This window comes from Lissotriton vulgaris, unplaced genomic scaffold (genome assembly GCF_964263255.1).
Source record: "Lissotriton vulgaris unplaced genomic scaffold, aLisVul1.2 SCAFFOLD_904, whole genome shotgun sequence".
NCBI classification, from domain to species: Eukaryota; Metazoa; Chordata; class Amphibia; order Caudata; family Salamandridae; genus Lissotriton; species Lissotriton vulgaris.
The window spans coordinates 398,512-426,199 of record NW_028249865.1 but is presented as its reverse complement, the minus strand read 5'-3'; the positions used below and the strand labels follow the sequence as shown (position 1 = coordinate 426,199).

Sequence of the window (27,688 nt, the reverse complement as noted above, 5' to 3'; positions counted from 1 at the left end):
AAAAAAATATTCTGTGACACATTAATCAGCCCCAAATTAATTCAGGTCACTTGAGGCAGGGAAGGTGTGCTTTGCTTTGCCGAAAATAATGTACACTGGACAACCAGAGGGTGTGGTGATGAAACAGAGGGTGGCATGGGTGGGCCAGAGGGTGGCATGAGTAGTCAGAGAGTGGCAGTGGTGACAGAGAGTGGCAGTGATGAAGAAGAGTGTCCCAAACAGGCTGGACATGTAGAAACAACAAGTTCGCAAAACTTGCGACCCGACAGGTAAGTTCGCAAATTGCGAAATTGTAAAAACCCTCGCGAACTGGCAGAAACACGGGCGAACACAAAAAAAAAAATCCGCAAATTCGCGGGAATTCGCGGATTTTGCGGATTGCGAATCCGCAAATCCGCAAAATTCGCGAACGCGAGATCCGCAAAATTCGCCCATGCTTAGTCCAAGGAAGCGGGGAGGGGACATATTTGGTCAACAGGGCAAGTAGTGGTTTCACAATGAGGCTGTAATTAGGTAACCACTGTCTGCAGAAAGAAGTTAGGCCAACCAAAGAGCGGACTTGCTTTTGTGTTTTTGGGACAGGGGTGTCTAGGATGGTTTGGATTCGGTCGGGTGTGAGTTTCCTCCCTTCTTTGGACAGGAGATGGCCTAGGTATGTCACTTGTGGCTGGCAGAACTGTAATTTCTTTTTGGAAACTTTGTGGCCATTGTCTGCAAGAAAGTGTAGGAGTTGGACAGTGGCTGTGGTTGCAAGTGGGGTGGTGTCGGCCGCCAAAAGGATATCATCGACATATTGGATCAACACCACTCCATCTGGTAGCTGGAAGGCATCCAGCTGTCTTTTGAGGGCCTGGCTGTAAATGCTCGGGCTTTCAGTGTACCCCTGGGGAGCTCTACAAAATCGGTACGAGCGGGATTTTAAGGTGAAGCCGAAGAGATAACGGCTGTCTGGATGGATGGGGATAGAGAAAAATGCATTCTTGAGGTCGATAACAGTGAAGGTGGTGGCAGTGGACGGGATGAGGGTCAGAATGGTGGTGATGTCTGAGACCACGGGGTATTGGGGTACAACCACTTTGTTAATCTCTCGTAGGTCGATGATGAAGCGGTACGCTTTCTCATCTCCTTCACCTTGTTTCTTAACAATAGGTAGGATTGGGCTGTTACAGACGTTGCTAACCACCTCTTCAACCACTCCTGCATCCACCAGAGATTGAATGATCGCTACCAGTGCCTTCTCGCCCTCGGGGGATATCCGATATTGTGGGAGTTTCGGGAGCATAGCGTCCTGTCTTACAGTTATATGAATGGGGTCAATCATCATTCGTCCCAAATCAGAGTCATTTTTGGCCCATAGGTACGGAGGCAGGGTATCAAGCAAGGACAGGTCAGCATCAGTTATGGAGCACATGTGTTGTGTCGGGCAAGATTTGGGTATATCTGGGTTGTCGTACAGGATGACTCGGATTCCATCTGGGGAACACCTAATGGTAGCTCGAAAATGTTTCAGTAAGTCGATGCCCATGATGGCGTCAGGGGAGTTGGAGGAGAGCAGAAATGTTGTGTCAGTGGTGTTGCTTTCTAGGTCAAAGGTGATAGGTACGGACAGGGGGTTAGTGGAGGGCGTCCCATCGAAGCCTATCGATGTAATGTGTGAGCCAGACAAGGGTGCCCTTGGAATCAGTCGTTTCGATAACACACTACGTGTCGCCCCAGTGTCTACCAAAAATGGAGACTCTGTACCCAGGACCTTAGCGGTGACATAAGGACCTTGCTGGTCAACACAGAGCTCGACTGGATCCCTCCCTTGCCCCTGGCAGTCCTATGCAAAATCAGGGGTATTCTCACCGTCAGATACTTGATACTGGTTCTGTCGGGGACGGTCAAATGTGTTCGGTCTCCCTGATCTGTCATTGTTGGTGTCGTTTGTGTGCCCTCGTCCTTGTTCCCTATTTCTTGGTCCACCCGCTACATCCTTGGGGTCCCTATTTCTGTTCATCTCTAGCAGGACCGGACACTGTGATTTCCAATGGCCGAATCCTTTGCAAAAGGCACACTGGTCATTGCTAATGTCTCTACGTCCAGTGTGGGGTGTTGGGGTGTAGTCTTTAGGAGGTATATTTCTAGAGGTGGGCGATTGGTAGTTCCCCCTTTGGTGTTCTCGTCCTACCGCTAGACCTTGTATCTGGGCTATCATCACCCTTTCCTTTAAATCTTTTTTCTTTTTCTCGGACGCCCTATCATTCTCATTCTTTTGGTGCTCGTAATACTGGGCCATCTGAAGGATAGCTGCGGGTTTGGAGGCCCCCCAACTACTCTCACTCGTCTGCAGCTTTTGGGAGACCTCTTGTGATAGGCCCTTTACATAATTTTGTACAAACAGGTGCTGTCCGGTTGCGGTGGTCATGTCTTGGCCACTGTAGTCGGAGAACACTGTCTCGAATCGGGAGAAGTACTCTGACACATCTTCCTGGGGTTTCTGACGACAGGCCGTTACTACCGACCAATCTACCTTTTTCTCTGGGATCAGTGTCTTTAATTTCTGAACTAATTTGTCTGGAAGTTCTAATATGTCTTTTACTGGTTTCCTTCCAGGCTCTCGCTGTCTATCTAGTTCACTGAGTTGGTTCCAGGTATGTCCAAACAGATCCGTGTGGTCAGCCTTCCGGATTTGCTTCCACACGTCAGCTGGCAGGCATAACCCGAAGAACAAGTCAATGTCCGCTAAAGTCATTATCGTCGAACCCAAGGCTGTGCCTAATTCGGTATAGAATGCTGTCGGGTTCTTTCTTAAATCGGGCACAGTTTGTTTAAAGGTTAGGATATCTTGCCGGTCCCATGGTTGGTAAACCCAATTGTACACAACCCTCCCTTTTGCATCTGCATTATTAATATCATCGCTTGTTCCCTGACCACGTGGCGGGATCCAGTAAGGGGCCGCTTCTCTGATAGGCATCATAGTATTGGCTACTTCTACCGAGGTCGTTTCAGGGACTGTAACCTTGGCTTCTGGTTTTTGTTCCGTGAGGTGGCGGAGGACCTCAAGTATCTGCATGAAGAGTTCCGTCGCCTCACATTCAGTCCCATCTCCAACATCAATCTTCCTATACAGCGTTGTTAGTTTAGCGGGACCCTTACTTTGATACCTATCTTCATATGCGTTCAGGGTGTGGTAGCTGAATCGCAAGATGAAATGCCGTCTGTGGCTGTCGGCATGTGAATTATATACGCTCATTGTGTATTCTTCGCTCTCCCTTCGTTCTACTAATGTCTTTGCTATTTTGTCGATCCCATCCCGCTCATCTTTGCTCAACCTATTTGGTCTGGCTGGTGGTTGTTTGCTAGCCTCGGGGTCGTCTGACGATGTTGTTAATGTGGCTGGTGCAGAGGCCGTGAGGGCTGGTGCACTAGCGCTAAGGTCACTTTCGCTCGCACTCGGGGCTTGCAAGCTTTGTTGGCAGGGGGCATATGGAGGGGGCATGTAGATGATTGGGGGACCTAGCAGTAACTCATCGTTCGCCCGTTGTTTGGAGGGCAATTCAGGGTAGAGTGCAGAGGGGGTCCTCACAGGACATTGACCTGTCGACCCTGATTCTTGGTTTTGTGCAGCTTCTTTTCTTTCTTTTATTTCTTCTTCTAGTTGCTTAGCGGCTAGGTGGGCTGCCTTTCGTAATTCTTTCCCTATTTTTGCTTCTTCCCTTTTTTTTCGTTGTTCCGTTTCTTTGCGCCACATGCCTATACTATCGAGCATAGTGGGCGTGGTCTTATTCTTCTGGAGCGCTATTTCCAATGTTTTTATTTTATTTTCATTAAAGGAACCTATCAGTGGCCACTGACTTTCAGGATTCTTCTTGGTATATTTATGCCATAGCTTAGTATAAGCTATAGCGACTAGTCCATGCTTAGTGAACATGTCCTTATTAGGGGTGCCTTCCAGTGGGGCTGGATGGTTCATCTCTAATAAGCGGTCCGGGCTGTACAGGCTACCAATCAGTGGGGAGAAGATAGGCATGACGGATTACAACGGGGACAAAAGTCTGCACTACCTATCTTATCACGGCGGGCAAAGACTAGGCAGAATATTTCTATTCTCCGTTGTTTGCCGGCGGTGAATACCTCAAAAGAACCAATACCGAACAATCAATGTTCGGTCAATCAAACAATCAGTGGGGCGAATAAGTGGGTGCGAAAAAGGTTTGCGTTACCCACTCTTTCTCTACCTGCAAAGAGAGACCTTGTTCTTCCCTGTTTGCGGACAAAGAATCTCCAGACAATAATCCACGAACGATAGTTCGGGAAAACAGTGGGGGAGGAAGATAGGCACGACGGATTACAATGGGGACAAAAGTCTGCGTTACCTATCCTTCACTGCTTGCAAAGAGAGAGCCTGTTGTTTTCTCCGTTTGCAGACGGTGAATCTCCAGAGGTTTCAACAAAGCGTAATACTAGTATTATCCAAACCAAACAATCATTCCTTAATTTGTCGTGTTTTACACGACCTTACTCGGACCGCATGGACGGTTTCCTGTCTTCCGAATCCAGCGCCCGATCGTCCTCTCCTCTTTGTGATGTTCGTGGCACTCCTGATGGTTCCCAGTCAGGACCGTAGATCACTCGAGAGAGGTCTGTTCGGAACTAGTGAAGGTCGGATGATCGGCTGTCAGACGATGGTCTATCGGACACGAGCTCTTCCCGATCGTTGCAGTCGTTCACTCTGTCGTCGGGACCTCTCCCACTGGATCCACGTGTCGCTGATGGGCCCCACGCTTTGGGACGCCAATTGTAGAAAAAGGTAGGGCTATGACCTTTCTCAAGATTTGCCCGGCGCTAACCGCCTTTGTACCATTCAAATTACCAAGCAATGAGGCAGGCGCCGGAGACCAGAAGGCAGGAAACAGAAGTTTTATTCCGACGGAGCAGAACACATCAGATCAGACAACAAGGTATCGTCTCGAGGTGCTCTAACAGCCTCTCTGAGGCCTGGCCTCTTATACACTGGTTTATGGCATGTGACTTTTCTTTATTACAATCATAACATTGTGAAGCAAGGAAAAGACATCCCCATAATCCTCGTGTCAATCCCACCCCCGTATACCTTCACAATAGAGGTCCTTAACCTGCTGATAAGAGGAGGGGGTCATCACGCAGCTGAGTGTTCCACCAAGTCTTAGGATGTGTGCGCCTGATCATACCCCAGGGGGTGGGGAGGCCCTGGTCAACAGTGTGTCTTTTGAAGAGGGACGACTCCATACAATGAGGGGCAGTAAATGGTATCTCCTGGCTTAGGCGATGGCCTCGGACCTGTGTGGACAGTCGGACACGGGGTAAGGGGTCATCAAAGGGGTGGTATTCATGCCGCGTGGACAATTGAGCGCGGAGGGAAGGTTTATCAACAGAGGGGCATTCATGGGAGGAGAGGAGGTGCTGGTCAGGCGCTGGCGTGACTCCCAAGGACAGGGTCATGCAGAAGGGTTAGGCTCATGAGAGGGAGGGGGGGGAGCCAGGATGCGCGGAGGATGCTTGCTGGGTCAGAGGGGCGCGCTGACGATAGATCGCGGACAGGGAGTCCATGATACCTAAAATGGCCGTTGTGCGCGCTGTACGTGGGTGACAAGCTGGCGCAGATGATGTTCAGCCCGTAAACTAAAATTCCACATGCTCACCCTGCACACTTACACACTGTTCACCCTGCACACTCACACACTGTTCACCCTGCACACTCACACACTGTTCACCCTGCACACTCACACACTGTTCACCCTGCACACTCACACACTGTTCACCCTACACACTCATGCACTGTTCACTCTGCAGTCACACTCACTCTGCAGTCACTCTGCAGTCACTGTCACTCTGCAGTCACTCAAGTCACTCTGCAGTCACACTCACTCTGCAGTCACTCTGCAGTCACACTCACTCTGCAGTCACTCTCCAGTCACACTCACTCTGCAGTCACACTCACTCTGCAGTCACTCTGCAGTCACTGTCACTCTGCAGTCACTCTGCAGTCACACTCATTCTGCAGTCACTTTGCAGTCACACTCACTCTGCAGTCACTCTCCAGCCACACTCACTCTGCATTCACTCTGCAGTCACACTCACTCTGCAGTCACTCTGCAGTCACACTAACTCTGCAGTCACTCTGCAGTCACACTCACTCTGCGGTCACTCTGCAGTCACACTCACGCTGCAGTCACTCTGCACTCGCACTCACTCTGCAGTCACTCTGCACTCGCACTCACTCTGCAGTCACTCTGCACTCGCACTCACTCTGCAGTCACTCTGCACTCGCACTCACTCTGCACTCACTCTGCACCTGCACTCACTCTGCACTCACTCTACACTCACACTCACTTTGCACTCACTCTGCACTCACTCTGCACCTGCACGCACTCTCTCTGCACTCACTCTGCACCTGCACTCACTCTGCACTGACTCTGTACTCTCCACTCACTCTCTCTGCACTCACTCTGCACTCACTCTGCACTCTCCACTCACTCTCTCTGCACTCACTCTGCACTCACTCTGTACCCTGCACTCACTCTCTCTGCACTCACTCTGTACTCTGCACTCACTCTCTCTGCACTCACTCTGTACTCTGCACTCACTCTCTCTGCACTCTGCACCTGCACTCACTCTGCACTCACTCACTGTGCACCTGCACTCACTCTGCACTCACTCTGCACTCACTCACTGTGCACCTGCACTCGACAGCACTCTGCACTCTGCCCTCAACAGCACTCTGCCCTCAACAGCACACAGCACTCTGCCCTCAACAGCACACAGCACTCTGCACTCAACGGCACACAGCACTCTGCACTCAACAGCACTCTGCACTCAACAGCACTCTGCACTCAACAGCACTCTGCCCTCAACAGCACTCTGCCCTCAACAGCACTCTGCACTCTGCCCTCAACAGCACTCTGCCCTCAACAGCACTCTGCACTCTGCCCTCAACAGCACTCTGCCCTCAACAGCACACAGCACTCTGCCCTCAACAGCACACAGCACTCTGCACTCAGCAGCACACAGCACTCTGCACTCAACAGCACACATCAATCTGCCCTCAACAGCACTTTGCACTCTGCCCTCAACAGCACTCTGCACTCTGCCCTCAACAGCACTCTGCCCTCAACAGCACACAGCACTCAACAGCACACAACACTCTGCACTCAACAGCACTCTGCCCTCAACAGCACTCTGCCCTCAACAGCACTCTGCACTCAACATCCCTCTGCACTCAACAGCACACAGCACTCTGCACTCAACAGCACACAGCACTCTGCACTAAACAGCACACATCACTCTGCACTCAACAGCACACAGCACTCTGCACTCAACAGCACACAGCACTCTGCACTCAACAGCACACAGCACTTTGCCCTCAACAGCACACAGCACTCTGCACTCAACAGCACACCGCACTCTGCACTCAACAGCACACAGCACTCTGCACTAAACAGCACACATCACTCTGCACTCAACAGCACACAGCACTCTGCACTCAACAGCACACAGCACTTTGCCCTCAACAGCACACAGCACTCTGCACTCAACAGCACACAGCACTCTACACTCAACAGCACACAGCACTCTGCACTCAACAGCACACATCACTCTGCTCTCAACAGCACTCTGCACTCTGCTCTCAACAGCACTCTGCACTCACTCTGCACGCACTCTGCACGCACTCTGCATGCACTCTGCACGCACTCACTCACACTCTGCAGTGTAAATCTTCCGGGCTTTTGAGGGTTGGCAAAGTGAGTGCCATAACACTGGATAATAAATACAATAACTGTGGTTAGAAGCAGCATGTGTGTGGAACGAGGCGCTACACCAAAATAAACTATTTTTTGCTAATATATAAACAATATATAAACAATAACATTTTGCCTGTCAGTGTAAGTCTCTTGCTGGAACTACAGTCCCAACAAAAAATAAACCTTTCAGCAGTTAAAAGTCTCATCTACGTCTAGCTTGCTTTCTTTGACCAGACACACGTTTTTCAGACACACGTTTTTTGGATCTTATTGAGTTATCCCCTCTGCTCGTGAACATTGTAAATTGTACCCTCTCTTCTCTGGGTGCTACTATGTCCTGTATTTTTCTTCTTCATAAATGTCTTTATGGATTCTTTGGGCCTCAAAGTTAACATCAAAAAGACCTTTGTGATGCACTTTGGTCCGAGATTAAAAAACCCGAAAACCATCTTTGTCAATAATACCAAGTTGGAACAAACAAGTGTTTACCCCTACCTTGGAATTCTGGTGGATGAATCCTTGAACTGGCGGCAGTCGGTGACAAGCAAGAAACTGCTTTTCCAGAGGACTACATCAGCCCTAATCTCCTTCTCAAGAAAACTGGGAAAACCAGCCCCACCGGAATTACTTAAGATATACTACGCTAAATGCCACAGTGTGGCCACGTATGGTGCAAGTGTTTGGGGCTATGGACCAATAAACCCTCTACAAACGGTAGAGAATGGCTTTGCCAAATATCTGTTGTCTTTGCCATCTAGCGCCCCAACTTATGCTACATTAGCCGAACTAGGTATGGACTATATCACAGACACCATTCGCTGTCATCCCATGCTCCTGTGGCACCGCATATGGACCAAGGAAGAGTGCCATCTAAAACGATCTTTGATCATGGATTGTCTTGCTCTTGACCACTGGGAAAAAATATCTTGGCTAGCATATATAAGGAACTTTAGTCGTGATATTGACCATATCAATTTCTTTTTAGATCCCCCATCAATGGGTGACGTTTCAAGAAAAGAGCTAAAAAAACTGTGTCTGAGTCATCTTAGAGCTCTCCGAACTGTAATAGAATTGGCAAAACCTACAAATTCTCAAATAACTGAAATCCAGACCCATCTAGGGATACAACCATATTTGACTTTTTATTTAAATAATTATGAAAAGTATCTCCTTACTAGGTTTCGTTTTAATCTTTTTTTCAGGATAGTTACTTTTCCAAATACTCAAGATTGGTCTCATACACTTATCCCCTGTCCCTGTGACGATCTCTCATCACAATCGACATTGCATGTTGTGTTCTTTTGTAAATTTTATTGTCTCCCCAGAAGAGTCTGGATTCAGCCTATTCTTAAACTGTTAGGTCTTAGATCACATAAAGTAGCATATCTGTCCCTGCAGTCTCTGGAGTCAAGTTTTACAGCAAAGTATATTGCAAACTTCCCAAAATCCTGTATCACCTATCGTCGTAATCTCGAGTAAATCAATGGTTATCTTTTTATAAATTATGATAGTTTTTTACTTATGTAAATATCTTTTTTTTTAAATGTATAAAAATGTTTTTTAGCTGTTTCTGTACTTTTTATGGTTGCAAAAACAAATGGCAATCGATAAAAGATTTTGAAACAAAAAAAATGTCTTTATTGTTATCACTGTGCTGCTCTCTGCAAATTTATAAAGCGCTCTGATACCCGTCAAGTTTGCGCTATAAAAACGATCAAATAAATAAATACTTGCATGAAGCCGTGTTTTAAATCTAGTTACGAGTCATTGCCTGTGGGAGTTCTTTTAATCTTGCAGAAGCAAAGCTGCACCGCGCCACATCTTGAGAGACGGGAGTGACATGCAGCATACAAACGATATACTGTGGTTTAACTAAGCAAGGGACGGGTGCTGGGGGTGAAACGTGCTGAGAGATTTTTATTATGTCGAAAAGAAAGGACAAGACATTAGGAAACATCTGGACAATTTATCTTGCAAATCTAGGCCGATACACTAATGGTCTGTAATGTTACTCAAGGCTCCAGTACAAACAAGAATGTTCCACTCATAAGCCAGCTCTTCAAAGGCCAACACTTACACATGAAAGGATGCAGACGAACGCGCGCCCACCAAACTCACTGCAGACTGGTGAAACGCGCCCCGACCATCTGGATTCTATTACCGCGGCACCCTGACAGCTCGTAATTGAAAATGTATTACACTCCCCTGCGCATAACCGCACAGAATATGCAGGAAGTGCCGAACCTGAAATCCATATGGCCTATTGCGTGAAGGCTACTACAATCACAGCACCGCGAGGACCAATTACCATGCAGATGGCAAAAAAAACTACCGAAAAATCTCGCGCACTGAGGAATTTTTGCTACACTATTCTGAGCCCCATAACAAAACGGCTCGGAGCTCCGCCCCACTTCTGACGAAGTGGTGACGTAGGCCGAGCCCTAATAATGGAAACCTCTCCCTTATGTGATCTTAATGGAGACCTACTCAGGGGACAATGTATGTGGATAAGAAAGTGGAACAAAGAAAGCGCCATGTTGGAATGGGAAGAGAAAGCAGGAGATTAAAGAAGGGAAACACCCGTTAAAGAAGCACTGAAACAGGGTGTAAAAAGAGCAAGACTAAAATTCTGAACGTGGAATTAATTAAATAGAGACCCAAACTCAATACTGCAACTGCAATAGTAAAACACCTGCACAGAATTGCCCAAAATGCACTGGGACAACATATGCCCTTTTGACAAATGGAAACTGGAGCGACAACTCAGAGACACACAAGGAACTAAAAGGAACCAAGCCTCAAGTTAATAGGATGTCGCCACCAAATCAACATCGGCTCAGTCCATGGCCCAGAAGAAACTAAGGTTCACGGTGAGCTGGATGACGACGAATCTGCTAAAAATTAATCCAGATAAAACGGAGGTCCTAGTAGTTCCAACTGCCACCTCACCTTGGAATGATTTGTTCTGGCCCCAAGAGCTTGGACCGACTCCAAAGCCATGTTCCAGCGTAAAGAGCCTTGGTATTAAGATCGACCAGGAGCTCTCAATGACCAGCCAAGTATCCGCCGTCGTTGGAACTTGCACCAACTTGATTAGGCAGTTGCGAAAGTTAGTTCCCTTACTTTCCATAAACATGCTCCGAACCATTGTCTCGGCAACAATAGTCTCCAGGATCGACTATGGGAATGCATTATATCTAGGTCTGCCAAAAAATCTGATTAACCGCCTGCAGGTCACCTTAAATGACGCAGCACGGTTAATTTTTAGACTACCTAGACAGACCCATGCTTCCCCATTATTGCACAGGCTACACTGGCTCCCCATAAAGCAAAGGGTGGAATTTAAAAGCCTGTGCATTGCCCATAAGGCAATCTATGGGCAGGCACCTGCCTATATAAAAGAAAGGCTTGAAGTCTACAATCCCAAGCGAGCCTTAAGATCGTCCAACTCCCAATTGCTGTCATGTCCGCGTTTTAAAATGGCAACCAAAGGCGGGAGATCCTTTTCAGTCCAAGCCCCTACAATATGGAATAAGCTACCTGAGGCCCTTCGTAAAGAAACTAACCTCCTTCTTTTTATGAAATCTTTGAAGACACTTCTATTCAGAGATGCCTTTGGATCTCTGTGAGCTAGGCCGATAATCCGAATCCCTGCTCACTTATCTTCTCCCTGTTGCTGTATCTGTCAGAAGCGCCTATAGACCTGACGGTGATTCGGCGCTATACAAAATCCAGATAACAATAACAATAACGAATCAGCAAATATACTAAAATGCCGGAAAGCACAGGGCAGAGAGGAACAAGACACGAAACTGTTTGAATGATAGTGAAAGAAAGTGTGAAAATGAAGCCCAGTAGGAAAGGGGCATATGGAAAGGATGAAAACAGACAGTAGCAGAGAGATAACAGGATGCAAGAGAACTCAGGACATTTCAATGACAACTTCCATCACAAAGAGGTCTGGAGAAGGTTAGGCTGCATCAGTGCATCCTCCCAATTTAGGTAATCACCAGCCGTGGCCATTCCTTAGGGCAGAAGGCCACACCGCCGAACCTTCTTGCAGACATGAAGGGACATATTTACAAGGAGATATCGCCACCAGAACGTCACTTTTAGTGACACTCTGCAGATATGGAGAAGGGCATATCACCACCAAAGCGAGGGGAAGCCACTTTTTGTGGCTTAACACCCCCTTGTAAATAAGGCCCATTGTTAGACGGAGACCCGGAGGGTCGGCCGAGTACAGGGGGAGAGGCCTCCGGTGAGGGCCGTCTCCGGCGATCGTACAGACAAGTAACTTCCCCCCCACAGATGGACACCACACAAGGATGAGATCTACACACTTTATATAAGGTTCTTGAGGCAAAGTTATCAACGATACAGTGGGGGTAGGACACGAGGATCCTCCCAATTCTAGTCTCTGTAGGGAAAGGGGTAGCGGGACAGTCTTGGTACCGGTCTGGTACAGGGGCGGCAAGAAGGAGCTCACAATCCTCGAGCTTAGGGATCTGCAAGGTCGGGCCGCGGCAGCGCCAGCAGGCTAGGATGATAGTTCTTGGCAAGGAGGGCCGCGGCAGCGCCAGCAGGCTAGGATGATAGTTCTCGGCAAGGAGGGCCGCGGCAGCGCCAGCAGGCCAGGATGAATGCTTTACAACGAGGAGGGCCGCGGCAGCGCCAGCAGGCTAGGATGATGGTTCAAGTTGCAGAGGGGCCGCGGCAGCGCCAGCAGGCCAAGACGAAGGTGCACGTTGCAGAGGGCCGCGGCAGCGCCAGCAGGCTTCAGAGATGGGTTCACAAGGCAGGGCTGCGGCAGCGCCAGCAGTCCGTCAAGGATGAGTTCTTCTCGGTGTCTCTCGACTCCAGGATACAACTGCCTTCCTGCTCTGGAGCTGCCCCAGTTATAGGTCTGGCCTCCTTTGATGTCCGGACCCTCGCGCTCGGGGGCCAGGAGGTCCGGGATGAGGGAGTCCAGACACCCAGCAGGGGGGTGGAGCCAGCGCCCGGGGAGGCCGGGGGCAATCGACACCTGGCGGAGGAGAGCCATTGACACTCCTTCTCCCATTGACCTGCCAAGTGGTCTCTTCACCTCCTGGGTGGATGGTGGTGCCTCGATGTCGGGGTCTGGCCAGGCCCAGGGTTGGGGTCGAGCCGAGGCCACGCGGCCTCGTGATGCAGTGTCCAAAGATGGCGGCTGGGCCGGGGCAATGGTGCTGACGGAGGCCCGGGCCAGCCGATACGGGGGCGTGCGGGATCTGGAGTCCTGTTGGGGACGGGTCGCGGGTTGCCTCGGTGGGTTGTCGGGATGGTTCTTTCTGGAGATACAGGGAGAGCCGGTGTCCTGGCCTTATCATGCGGGGAGGGAGCGGGCCTTCCGCGAGGCCTGTCCAACATGCGTCCCCCCCAGCTGAAGGCAGGGAGAGTCACCCATCCTCTTGGGTACTCTCCTCGCCGAGGCGGAAAAAGCGTGACAGGCCGTCCGCGTTGGCGTGGTCCTGGCCAGGACGATGCTCCACAGTGAAGTCCATCCCCTGCAAGGAGATGGGCCATCGCAACAGTTTTGGGTTCTCCCCCCGCATTTGCATCAGCCATTGCAGGGGTCGGTGGTCTGTCTGTACCCGGAAATGGGTACCGAAGAGGTAGGGCCGGAGTTTCTTGAGGGCCCATACTACGGCGAAGGCTTCCCGTTCGATGGTGCTCCAGCGCTGTTCTCGGGCCACAGGCGTCGGCTGATGAAGGCCACTGGCTGATCGACTCCCTCGGCGTTGAGTTGAGAGAGGACTGCCCCAACGCCATGATCTGAGGCGTCCGTCTGTACTATGAACTCCCGGCTGTAGTCGGGGGCCTGGAGCACGGGGGCGGTGCACATGGCGGTCTTCAACTTCTGGAAGGCCGCTTGACAGTCTGGAGTCCAGCGGATTGTTTTGGGGTTTTTCTTGGATGTGAGTTCTGTGAGGGGCCCCACAATGCCGCCATAGTCCTTCACAAACCACCGGTAGTACCCAGTGAGCCCCAGGAAGGCCCGGACTTCAGTTTGGGTGGTAGGGGGTTGCCAGGCCTGGATGGCAGCGATCTTGAGTTGAAAGGGGGCCACCAGACCGCTCCCTACTTGGTGTCCGAGGTAGGTCACAGACCCCTGGCCAATCTGGCACTTGCTGGCTTTGATGGTGAGGCCGGCCTGCCGGAGGGCGTGCAGGACTTCCCGGAGGTGGTGGAGGTGGTCTGCCCAGTGGCGACTGTACACAGCAATATCGTCCAGGTAGGCGGCGCTGAATTCTTCGAGGCCCGCCAGTACCTGGTTCACGAGTCGTTGGAAGGTAGCTGGAGCATTTTTCATGCTGAATGGCATCACTTTGAAGTGGTAGTGGCCCTCTGGGGTAGAGAAGGCGGATCGTTCTTGGGCCCCGGGGGTGAGGCCGATTTGCCAGTAGCCCGCTGTTAGATCGAAGATGCTCAGGTAGCGGGCGGCTCCCATGCGGTCAACTAGCTCATCCGCCCGGGGGATAGGGTGAGCGTCGGTTCTGGTAACGGCGTTCAGGCCCCGATAGTCCACACAGAACCGGAGCTCGGGGGCAACGCCCGGGGCGGCAGCCTTGGGGACCAGTACGACTGAGCTGGCCCAGGGGCTGTCAGATGGCTCGATCACTCCCAGAGCCAGCATTTTGGTGACTTCGTTCTGGATGCAGGCGCGCACCCGATCTGGCACCCGGTACGCCCTGTGTCGAATAGGTGGACTATCACCGGTGTCCACGTCGTGAAGGCACCAGGGGGTGACCGCGGGGGTGAGGGAGAACAGGTTTGCGAATTGTAGCAGGAGAGCTCGACAATCTTGGCGTTGCTCCGGGGACAAAGCCTCGGAGAGTCTGACCCCTTCCACTGAGCCATCCTGTTCACGGGTCCTCAGTAGGTCAGGGAGGGGCTCGGAGTCTTCCTCTGTCCCACTATCGGTAGCCATCAGGAGGCTGAGTTCCGAGCGTACGAAGTGGGGTTTGAGTCTGTTGGCGTGGAGGACCCGTAGGGGGTTCCGGGAGGACTCCATGTCGATTAGGTAGGTGACGGGACCCTTGCGCTCTATCACCTTGAAGGGTCCTGTCCATTTGTCCTGTAGGGCACAGGGTTCAACCGGGGACATCACCCAGACTTGTCCCGGCTCGAACTCGATGGAGGAGGCATGCTGATCATACCATTTCTTCATGTCCTCCTGACTGGCTTCAAGGTTGGCCTTGGCGAGTTCCCTGAATCGCCGGGTCTGGTTGCGGAGGGTCAGGAGGTACTTGTATACATCCGGAGGAGTCTTCTGGGGGGCCATCTCCCATCCTTCCTTGACCAGGCTGAGGGGACCTCGGACGGGGTGTCCGTACAGGAGCTCAAATGGGCTGAAGCCCAGGGATTTCTGGGGGACTTCTCGATAGGCGAACAGGAGGCACGGGAGCAGTACGTCCCATTGGCGACGTAGGGGTTCTTCTAGGCCCATGATCATTCCCTTGAGAGTGCGGTTAAACCGCTCGACCAGTCCATTTCCTTGCGGGTGATAGGGGGTCGTGAATTTGTAGGTGACCCCGCACTGTTGCCAGAGAGACCTCATGTACTTCGAGATAAAGTTTGTGCCCCTGTCGCTGACGACTTCCCGGGGGAAGCCCACCCGAGAGAAGATCCCCATCAGGGCTCGGCCTACCACGGGTGCTGTCACGGTCCGAAGAGGGATGGCCTCGGGATAGCGGGTGGCGTGGTCCACCAGGACCAGGATGAACCGGTGCCCTTGTGCCGTTCGGGGGTCTAGGGGCCCCACAATGTCTATTCCCACCCGTTCGAACGGGGTGGTGACGACGGGAAAGGGTTGCAAGGGTGCTTTGGTCTTTCGGCCGCTCTTCCCGCTGGCCTTGCAGGTGGGGCAGGTCCGGCAGTGGTTGGAGACATCATTTCGCATTTTGGGCCAGTAGAAGTGGGTCACCAGGCGGCTGTACGTTTTGTCTTGCCCCAGGTGCCCGGCGAGGGGTACATCGTGTGCCAAGTTCAAGAGGAAGTCTCTGAAGCGGAGGGGTACCACCAGCACCCTACTGGCCCCCAGCTCAGCAATCCTTTGCTCACTGTAGAGCAGGTCATTGTCCCAATAAATCCAGTGGGCCCCCGAGGTGTCTCCTGCGCTCTGGGCGAGGGCTTGCTGCCGGAGTCCCTCGAGGGAGGGACATGTCCTCTGCTCTTGTCGGAATTGTTCCTGGGTGGGGCCACCCTCTTGACGCCACTGGGCCAGTTCAGGAAGGTCCCGAAGCCGATCGAGTCCTTCTTTGTTTTGTTCTGGAGGACTGGCTTTTAGGGTGGCTCCCTCTGGGACGATCGGGGGAGGAGGCTCTGGCCATCTGGGTTCTTCTGGACTGGGGATGGCGCGGGCGGCCATGGACCGGGTCGTTACGCAGGCCCATTCAGGGAGGCCCAACATCCCCAGGTGCTCTCTTCTTTCGACGGCTGCCCAGGGGGAACTTTCGAGGTCGTTCCCCAGGAGGCAGTCCACGGGTGCATCATCGCGGACAGTTACTTTCAGCATTCCGGACACTCCTCCCCATTCGAAGGGGACGCAGGCCATCCGACACAGGCTTTCTGAGTTGTCGGCCGACCGTACGGGGCAAAGGATGTTCGGCAAGATCTGGTCCGGGGTCACCAGATGACAGCGGACTGCGGTCACACTGACCCCGGTGTCGCGGAGGGCTTCAGCCCGGTGCCCATTAATGTTGACCCACTGGCTGTATTTCTGCGTGTTGGCGGGTAGGGGGGCCCGCGGGATCATGTCTCTTTCCCCTAGGCAGACCAGGGACATGGCGGCTGGTTCCCACTCGGGCTGGTCGGGCTCGTACTCCTCAGAGTCTTCTGGGGTTTGCTCTTCCCCCAGGGCGGCGGCAGCGACCTGGCGGGGCATAGGGTTCTGGTTCTTCGGGCAGTTGGGATCATTGGCATAGTGGCCGGGTCGCTGGCACCGGTGGCAGGTAACGTTGGCCCGGAACCCTGGACGCATCGGGAGGCTTCCCCTGCCGGCCGGGGGCGGGGCGTTGCTGGCGGGAGCCACCGGGGCGGCGTCTCTGCCCCGACCCTGGCCTCCTCCTCCCCCTCGGGGGCGATGGGGTCCTTGGGCGGCTCTGTTCTGTTCGCTGGCCCCGTTTCGGGCAACTCGGGTGCTTTCCCATCGGTCAGCCTCGACGGCGAGTTGCCGAGGTTCAGTCAGTTTACTGTCGAGGAGGTGCTGCCTGAGCTCGACGAAGCAGTTGTTAGAAAGGTACTCCCACACAATAAGGTCGAAGAGTTGCTCGTAAGTGGTCACTTTGCTGCCCTTGATCCACCCCTCGAAGGCTCTGCTAAAGAAGTTCACGTACTCCACCCAGGTTGTACCCAGGATCCGCTTGCAGTCGCTGAACCGCTGGCGGTACATCTCGGGCGTGAGTTCGTATCGAGTGAGGAGGGCGGCTTTCATGTGGTCGTAGGATGTCATCTGATGGTCCGGGAGTTTTCAGCAGGGCGTCTCGCCCTTCGTTGACAAACCTCCCCCATAACCCGGCTCCCCAGTCGCTCCGGGGAATCCGGTGGGAGGTCATGGCTACCTCGTAGGCTTTGAACCATTGCTGGATATCATCGTTCCGGTAATACCCTCTGATGACATCCTTGGGATTTGGACCTTGGGGTCTGTAGTGGCAGGAGTGTTCGGGCGCTCGGGGACCCCGAGGTCTTTGTTCTGTTTTCGAATCTCTAGTTCTTTTAGGTTGCGCTCATGTTCGTAGGCTAGCTTTTTCTCTTCTAACTCTCTCTGTCTTTGTTTCTCTTCTCGCTCCTCTCGGAGCCGCAAGTGTTCCAACGTTATTTTTTGTTCCGCCAATTTGAGCTCTCCATCTAAACGAAGTCGAGCCAGTTCCAATTCATGGAGCCTGCTTTTTTCCCGTTCTCGGACCTCCTCTGGGGAGAGACCCGATCTTCTTTCTTCCGTTGGTGTGGTGCTTGTTTCGGGTGCCTCGAGGCTTTGGTTTTGGGGTACGGCCGTACCCGTCTCCGCCCAAGATTCCAGGGCGTTTTTGAAGTCCTCTTTCGTGCTCAGTCCTGTGGTAGCGATGCCTAGTTCTATGCAGAATTGTTTTAGTTCTCTGTGGTTGTATTCTTCTAGTTTTTCCATCTGGAATTTTTCCGTGGTTCCGCTCTCTTTTGTTGACATTGTGGTTGTGTCGTGGGGTGAGTTACTCTCTGTACGATTATGCGTTGGTTCGGATCGCGAGGCCTGTCCAACACCCATGTACATGCACTTAGTGTGAAAGGGACGTGCAATGGGTGTTGCTGTGGGAGTTCCACCGCAACGCCTTTTGCTTTTGACTCTGCCCCAGATCTACAAGGAGGTGAAAATCTGAGGCAGTGTCAAAAACTAACAACTATCTGACCTACTAACACATTGCTCTCTGTCTAACTCTGACAACATAATCCAAGGTGACTTCATCCTCCACTGGAATAGCGAGAAGGACACATTAATACAGCCACTAAATGAACTCAGCAAAGATCTTATCCAACACTGCAAACGGCAAACCCACAACAAAGGATTTACCGTATATGCGATCGTAGTCGAAAGTGAATTAATAAGCATAAACAACAATCTCCCAATCCACTGGTCAGACCACCACAGCATTCTGTTTGACAACAACTAAGCTACAGTGCCTCCTAACCGACCTCAGATTACCCGCCAATGGCCCAGAAACCTCAATCCTATCCCTCTTTCTGACCTGGAAGAAAAAATGTCACCCCCAACTCCCACCTGCCACAGACAACCTCAAGACAGATGAGCTCACTACCCTTTACAACTCGACAATCAAAACTGCCATTGACCAACTAGCCCCCCTGAAACTAAAAAGGGTCAAAGACACCCCCTCAAGATCTTGGTTCAAGCAAGACTTCAACTCTGAAAGAAGGCAAGTATGAGCTGCTGAAAGACTCCGGAGAGCAAACCCGTCCACAACAACCCTTTACCAGCTCGGATTGAACGCAAGAATCACAAAAAACACATCCTCGAAGAGAAAGACACCTTCCTCCGGAATGCCCTAGACCATGGGTACGCACAAACTTTCTATCAGGGGCCAAATTTACAGTGTGGTTTGTGGCCGAGGGCCGTACCGGAGGGGGCGGGGTCAGTGGGGGAAGGAGGCGCAGCTACACAGGCCCCTGCAGCGGACGCCTTCATCTACTGAGCCACCAGACCCGGCATACACACATGTCTCTGACTCTTTGTCTCTCTGTCTCCCTCCCTCGCTCTCTCTCTGTCTCTCTGTCTCCCTCCCTCTCTCTCTGTCTCTCTGTCTCCCTCCCTCCCTCGCTCTCTTTCTATCTCCCTCCTCTCTCTCTCTGTCTCCCTCCCTCTGTCTCCCTCCCTCCTTCTATCTCCCTCTGTCTGTCTCCCTCAGTCTCCCTCTCTCTCTGTCTCCCTCTGTTTCCTTCTCTCTCTGTCTCCCTCTGTCTCCCTCTCCCTCTCCCTCCATCCGTCTGTCTGTTTGTCTCTCTCCCTCCTCTGTCTCTCTCCCTCCTCTGTCTCTCTCCCTCCGTCTGTCTCTCTCCTTCCCTCCGTCTGTCTCTCTCCTTCCCTCCGTCTCTCTCCCTCCTTCTGTCTCCCTCCTTCTGTCTCTCTCCTTCTGTCCCTCTCCTTCTGTCTCTCTCCTTCCTTCTGTCTCCCTCCTTCTGTCTCCCTCCTTTGGCCTCCTTCTGTCTCCCTCCTTCTGTCTCCCTCCTTCTGTCTCCCTCTCTCTGTCTCCCTACCTCTGTCTCCCTCCCTGTCTGTCCCCCTCCCTGTCTGTCTCCCTCCCTGTCTATCTCCCTCCCTGTCTGTCTTCCTCCCTGTCTGTCTGCCTCCCTGTCTCTATCTCTCTCTCTGTTGCTCTCTACCTCTATCTGTCTCTGCATCGGTCTCTCTCTCTGTCTCTGTCTCTATCGCTCTCTACCTCTATATGTCTCTGCCTCTGTCAGTCTGTCCCTGTATCTGCCTCTATCTAGCTCTGTCTGCCCCTGTCTCTGTCTTTATCTGTCTCTGTCTCTATTTCTGCAAGGCCCGTGGGCCGCAAAGAAATGCTTACCGGGCCGCTGGTGGCCCGCGGGCCATACTATGAGTACTCGTGCCCTAGACAAAGCAAAAACAGCCCCAGAGAATTTTGTTGCATCATCCGACAACAAACCTCTAAACCTACCAAAGAAAATTCCCCAGTCTCAAAACTACAGTTTGACAACTTGGCCAAATTCTCCAATGAGAAAATCCTCAAGATCGAGCTCTCCCTGGATTATCACCCACAGACTCAACCCAGCAACTCTTCGCCCACAACTGAGTCAAACCCAATCCTGGACCACTCCTCGATCCCCAAAACTGAGACCCGTTCTCCAATGACAACCAATATAAACCAATATCCAAGGCCCTCTTCAACATCCAAGAGTTGGAAGGTTACCAAATCTCTCACAGAGGAGGACATCTCCCTGGTGATTGCCAAATCGGAACCCTTCCCCCAGTAGGCAGACCCACTCCCTGCTTTCCTGACTAAAAGCCTCACCCTCACCTTAACCCCTCTATGCGCCAGGATGATAAACAGCTCCTTGAACAACTGTTCTGAAATGGTCCATCTAGTTTCTGCATAACGAATCCCAACTAATAAAAATTAACAACTCGATATCCAAAATTTCACCCATCACCGTAGGTGTCCCGCAAGGCTCAGTTCTCTCTCCCACACTTCAACATTTACATGTAACCCCTCACTACTATTTTTAAATAAGCAAATATCCCCTATCACCTCTATGCCAACAACACCCAGCTCTACCTAGAAATATCCTCTCTGAACGATATTCACTGACTTAACTCCACACTCTTAAAATTACAAAACTGGCTATCACACAACCACCTCAAACGCAACCAAGAAAAATAGAAATTATTGTCTTCTCCAAATACGACAACACCCATCAGATCCAAGAATGGATAAATAACCTAGACTCCCTGAACTGAAAGATTACTCTAGCTGACTCAGGCAAATCTCTGGGGATCTCTCTGGGCTCTGGACTAAACATGAGCTTTCAGATAAGGTCCACTGCAAAGGGGACTTGATACAGTTTGAATTTCCAAAACAAAATCAACCTCCTCCTACCTCCAAGTGACCTAGAAAACGCAATGCAAGCACTAGTTCTGTCCAGACTAGACTATGGAAATGCAACACTCACCAGGGCAGCCAAAGCACACATAGCCCCCATGAGAGCCACCCTAAATGCAGCAGCAAGAAGGGTCACAGGAGCAAAGAAACACAATCACATCTCCCCCACACTGCAAAACCTAAAGTGGCTACAAATCAAAGTCCACTGCTGCTTCAAAACAGCCCGTCTCACCTGTAAAGCCCTGCACACTGGAAACCAGATTACTTGCAGTCAAACTCGCAAAAGCAGGACAATCGAGAAACCTAAGAAGCTCCAACATGCTCCTTCTTGTCCTCCCAAAAGATATAAACATAAGCCCTTTCCCGCTCTCTCGGGTCATGCCACCAAAATCTGGAATTCTCTCCCAATAGATATCAGAACCAACGGGAAACATCGTTTACAACGCGATGTTAACACCGCACTACCTTTACAACTATGCCATTACAACGCAAGTCGTTACTACGACTTGCACTGGATGGCGCTGTTGGATAAAGAATATTGTAATTTTATATTCCAACACCTTCCCTACTGTTACGTGGGCTGGTGTTGGAATATAAAATTATAATAATCCTCAATCCGAGCACACCAACGCAAGTCGTTGTAACGACTTGCGTTGTAATGGCAGCGTTGTAAAGTACCTCGATGTAAAAGATCGCGTTGTACTGACATACATCGGAAACAACCCCTCCTTCACAAGCTTCAGGAGATAACTAAAATAATTTCTTCTCAACCTGCATCTCAATCCCTCAGGAAAATAGCTGCTCAGTCCCACCTTAAAATCCCCACCTGGTTACATTTACCCTGCCACAAAGTTTGCTCAACGATCCGATGTTCATCTCCACAATCAAAATTCTTGATTCTGACTGTGAATGATTAGCCCTCAAGACTGTACTTTTACTACCTGAAATTGACTGATAACTATCTAGAATCTGTGTTACTATTGCACTGTGACTGTTTCTGATATCTGTCATTTATGTTGCTGTAAAGCACTCTGATACCCCTCGGTTCATGTCAGTGTTAAATAAAACTCCTAAAAAAATGTTAAAAAAATATTTGCCTTTTTTCTCCTTGTTTTTGTTTAGAAAGAGCAAAATGCAATTTTTGATTGTTTATGTGCAGGAAGGAGTCACACAAAAACTGAAGTAAGAACAGACCCATACCACGACTGAACTATGAATGGATCCATACCAGGACTGACGTATAAATGGATCCATACCAGGACTGACGTATGAATGGAGCCATACAAGGACTGACTTATGAATGGAGGCATTCAAGGACTGAACTATGAATGAAGCCATACCAGGACTGACGTATGAATGGATCCATACCAGGACTGACGTATGAATGGATCCATACCAGGACTGACGTATGAATGGATCCATACCAGGACTGACGTATGAATGGAGCCATACCAGGACTGACGTATGAATGGATCCATACCAGGACTGAAGTATGAACGGATCCACACCAGGACTGAAGTATGTACAGAACCATACCAGGACTGCAGTATGAATGGAGCCATACCAGTCGCTGAAGTATGAATGGAGCCATACTAGGACTGAAGTATGAATGGAGCCATACCGGGACTGACGTATGAATGGAGCCATACCAGGACTGAAGTATGAATGGAGCCATACCGGGACTGAAGTATGAATGGAGCCATACCGGGACTGACGTATGAATGGGGCCATACCAGGACTGAAGTATGAATGGAGCCATACCGGGAATGAAGTATGAATGGAGGCATACCGGGACTGAAGCATGAATGGAGCCATACCAGGACTGAAGTATGAATGGAGCCATAGCAGTACTGAAGTATGAACTGAGCCATACCAGGACTGAAGTATGAATGGAGCCATACCGGGACTGAAGTATGAATGGAGGCATACCGGGACTGAAGCCTGAACTGAACCACACCAGGACTGAAGTATCAATGAAGCCATACCAGAACTGAAGTATGAACTGAACCACACCAGGACTGAAGTATTAATGAAGCCATACCAGGACTGAAGTATGAACTGAGCCATACCAGGACTGAAGTATGAACTGAGCCATACCGGGACTGAAGTATGAACTTAACCATACCAGGACTGAAGTATGAACTGAACCATACCAGGACTGAAGTATTAATGAAGCCATACAGAACTGAAGAAGGAATGGAACCATACCAGGACTGAAGTATTAATGAAGCCATACCAGGACTGAAGAAGGAATGGAACCATACCAGGACTGAAGTATTAATGAAGCCATACCAGGACTGAAGAAGGAATGGAACCATACCAGGACTGAAGTATGAACTGAACCATACCAGGACTGAAGTATTAATGAAGCCATACAGGACTGAAGAAGGAATGGAACCATACCAGGACTGGAGTATTAATGAAGCCATACCAGGACTGAAGAAGGAATGGAACCATACCGGGACTGAAGCATGAACTGAGCAACACCAGGACTGAAGTATTAACCACATGGCTGCTGCGGGGATTTTTGCCCTGTGCTGCAAATTGCCATTTTGCTGTTTCCATGACGAGCTCAGCTCGTCATCAGCACACGACACCCGTGGGTGATAACGAGCTGAGCTCGTCATCAGCAGCGAAAGGGTTAATGAAGCCATACCAGGACTGAAGAAGGAATGGAACCATACCAGTACTTAAGTATGAACTGAGCCATACCAGGACTGAAGTATGAATGGAGCCATACCGGGACTGAAGTATGAATGGAGGCATACCGGGACTGAAGTATGAATGGAGGCATACCGGGACTGACATATGAATGGAGGCATACCGGGACTGAAGCATGAACTGAACCATACCAGGACTGAAGTATGAATGGAGCCATACCAGGACTGAAGTATGAATGGAGACATAGCAGGACTGAAGTATGAACTGAACCATACCTGACTGAAGTATGACGTGTGCCAAACCGGGACTGAAGTATGAATGGAAGCATACAGGACTGAAGTTTGAACGGAACCATAAAGGACTGAAGTATGAATGCAGCCATACCAGGACTGACGTATTAATGGAGCCGTACCAGGACTGACATATGAACGGAATCATACCAGTACTGAAGTATGAATGGAGCCGTACCAGTACTGAAGTATGAATGTAGCCGTACCAGGACTGACGCATGAACGGAGCCATACCAGGACTAAAGTATGTACGGAATCATACCAGTACTGAAGTATGAATGGAGCCATACCAGTACTGAAGTATGAATGTAGCCGTACCAGGACTGACGCATGAACGGAGCCATACCAGGACTAAAGTATGTACGGAGCCACACCAGGACTGAAGTATGAATGAAACCATACTAGGACTAAAGCATGAATGGAACCACTCAAGGACTGAAGTATGAATGGAGCCATACCAGGACTGAAGTATGAATGGAGCCATACCGGGACTGAAGTATGAATGGAGGCATACCGGGACTGAAGCATGAACTGAACCATACCAGGACGGAAGTATGAATGGAGCCATACCAGGACTGAAGTATGAATGGAGACATAGCAGGACTGAAGTATGAACTGAACCATACCTGACTGAAGTATGAAGTGTGCCAAACCGGGACTGAAGTATGAATGTAGCCATACCCAGACTGAAGTATGAATGGAAGCATACAGGACTGAAGTTTGAATGGAACCATAAAGGACTGAAGTATGAATGCAGACATACCAGGACTGAAGTATTAATGGTGCCGTACCAGGACTGACATATGAACGGAATCATACCAGTACTGAAGTATGAATGGAGCCGTACCAGTACTGAAGTATGAATGTAGCCGTACTAGGACTGACGCATAAACAGAGCCATACCAGGACTGAAGTATGAACGAAACCATACCAGGACTGAAGTATGAATGGAGCCATAGCAGTACTGAAGTATGAATAGAGCCATACCAGGACTGAGGTGTGAATGGAGTCACACCAGGACTGAAGTGTGAAGGAGTCGAGAGGCGAGGTGAGGAGAGGAGAAGCGAGGCAAGGAGAGGAAAGGAGAGGAAAGGAAAGGAAAAACAAGGAAAGGAAAGGAAAGGAAAGGAAAGGAAAGGAAACTTGAGCAGGTGACTGTATTTTCCATGCGTTTGTAATATCTATGAATGCTTGTAACTTCACTTACAGCAGTAGTATCCCCTTTTTAAGTTGTCTGTTCAATTGAAACCAATGTCCATTTTGAAATGGGTGAGAGAAGTGGGCAGTATATTGATAGGACATATCTCTACCTATTTTTGTTTGGGAAATGTGGCTCAGCAGCTTGGCTATGAATATCACTTTCTGCTCTCAGTTCACACAGATCTTCATCGGCGGAGCCCAAATCTGTCTGGGGATCGTCCTGTGCGCTGCTTTTCGACTTTCACATGGGTTTTCCATTCTGGGCGGAGTACCTTTCTGGCCTCCAGTGTTTGTAAGTAAAGTACACCAAATAAAAACTAGAATGACAGTGAACCCTGCAGCGGAACCAGCACCTAATCTATTTATCCCTAATAATTCATTAATGCGGTGAAAGTCGTCCACCAATGGTGTGCACACTATTAATGCACCCACTGTCCCGGTGCCATCCAATAAAGGATAGTAACAGCTTAAAAACCAAACACATAGGTGCACCACTCAACAATACAGAAAAAGGACACTTAACAAAGAAATAAGTCTGTGTCCAAAATATCCATTCTTATTCTTTTATTCAATTTTTGATAAAAAAATTGAGGAAACAGCTGACGCGTTTCGTCCAGAGGAGGGACTTCTTCAGGGCGAATAATCAAAGTTGACACCCCCTAAGTCCAAGCTGTCATTGGAATAATCGTCACATGTGTACGTTTTCAGAATCGGTAATCAAGATAATATCACCAAAGTCGAATATTCAAAGTTGACATTCCCAAATCCGAAATGTCATGGAAAGGACCGTCAATTGCGTACGTTTCCAGAGGCAATACTATAGATAATCACTGAAATAAGGCAAGCTGTGAATATCATATGGATATCAGCATCCTGTACCTATAGTGCAGTCAAGAGGTGCCCCGGCAGTCCCGGACGACAAAGAAACGACGCAACGTTTCTTTGTCCGGGACTGCCGGGGTGATTTCCATATGATATTCACAGCTTGCCTTATTTCGGTGATACTGTTGGCCTAGCCGTATTCGGTTTACCACATCGCTTGATTGCCCCAGAAACATTTTGGGAATTTTTCTTCCTCATTCGTAAAACTTTGATCAGATTATCTATTTTATTGCCTGGGCTTGTTGGGCTTGTCACAAGAAACGTTGCTGTCTGAATAAATCAAATACGATTTCACCCGTGAGTGCATGTGGAACTTTCCTTGGGGAATACTTGTTGTAATATATATATATAAATATATATATATATATATATATATATATATATATATATATATATATATATATATATATATATATATATATATATATATATATATATATATATATATATATATATATATATATATATATATATATATATATATATATATAGCACATCAACCCAATGATACAAGTGATTTTAACATATAATAAACAACATCAAATCATTCGTAAAATATTTAATAAAAACTGGGGCTTGATACGTAATGACCCAATACTGGGGGAACATACATCTAGAACTCTCGATCTTGCATTCAGGAAAGCACGTTCCATGAATGACGTTGGTAAAGAGCAATTCTGAAGTTACCATCACCAAAAACTGGTTGTCCTCCCGGAAGGGATTTGTGAAGTGTTCTACAAGCAAAGCATGTAAACATGCTAGCAGTAAAACAACATATACTAGCCCATTTAGAGCTGAGGCAGTCCATATCAACAAACTGTTAACATGTAAAACAGAACATGCAATATATGTGCTGGAGTGTCCCTGTGGCCTGCGATATATTGATAGCACCAACTTGCAGGTCCCCAAGAGGATACTCCAGCACCGTAGGGCCATTAACAATTGTGACCCAGCATATCCTGTCGCGAGACACTTCAACGACACACATGGTAGTAATTCTGTCCATCTACAATACTTTGTGATAGACACAATCCCACCCCCACGGAGAGAGGGCAACCGAGAAGCACGATTGCGCCAACTGGAAACCAGGTATATACTGGAGTTAGTCACTACGTTCCTGTCAGGCCTGAACTCCAGTGAGGATTTTTATACTTGTTTGCAATGAATGTCAGCTCCATCTCCATTATTTTCTGATTAGCTCCACACTTGCATAACATTTGAGTCAAACGTTTTTATGCCTATGTTCAGCCAGTTTTAAATATATATGTCTCCTTAAAGAAACCCCCCTTTTTGAATTATTAGTCCCAACACTTAGCACTTTTTGAGCTGTGACTGGTTTGATTGGGTGGCACATCGAGCACCACCACTTTAGTTTATAATCAAGGAAATGATTTCATTCAAGGCCCACTTTGGGCATTATCAGACAAACAGGCATTCAACCAGTGTAGGACACACAGTGTTGCAGCTCTAATTCTTCAATCTCGTGCATACCAGCATGTGTAGGGCTATCATAAAAGTGTTTTCAGTAGACATGTTTACTTTAAAACTATGAAATTATTTCCATTTATGGTTTTTATCATGTACGCAATAATTTTATGTTTTTATAAATTTATATAGAAATAAACTTCATACAAACTAATTGATACAAAGAGTAATGAATTGGCTTAATATTCTTTAAACAATTATGGTTTTAAAGGTTTCTATTGTGGCATGCCATATTTTACTGTAAATACGTGTATGTGTCCTAATCACAAAGAAT

At 49.3% G+C, this 27,688-nt stretch overlaps 1 protein-coding gene across 1 annotated transcript in view; it reads left to right on the top strand.

Moving 5' to 3' along the window:
• Window positions 1–27,688, top strand: part of LOC147663466 (membrane-spanning 4-domains subfamily A member 12-like) — an 89,015-nt gene that overhangs the window by 27,106 nt on the left and 34,221 nt on the right. The window contains exon 2 of the mRNA XM_086950431.1: window positions 25,220–25,339. Coding sequence (XP_086806557.1) covers window positions 25,220–25,339 — 120 coding nt within the window. The remainder of the gene's footprint in view (window positions 1–25,219; window positions 25,340–27,688) is intronic.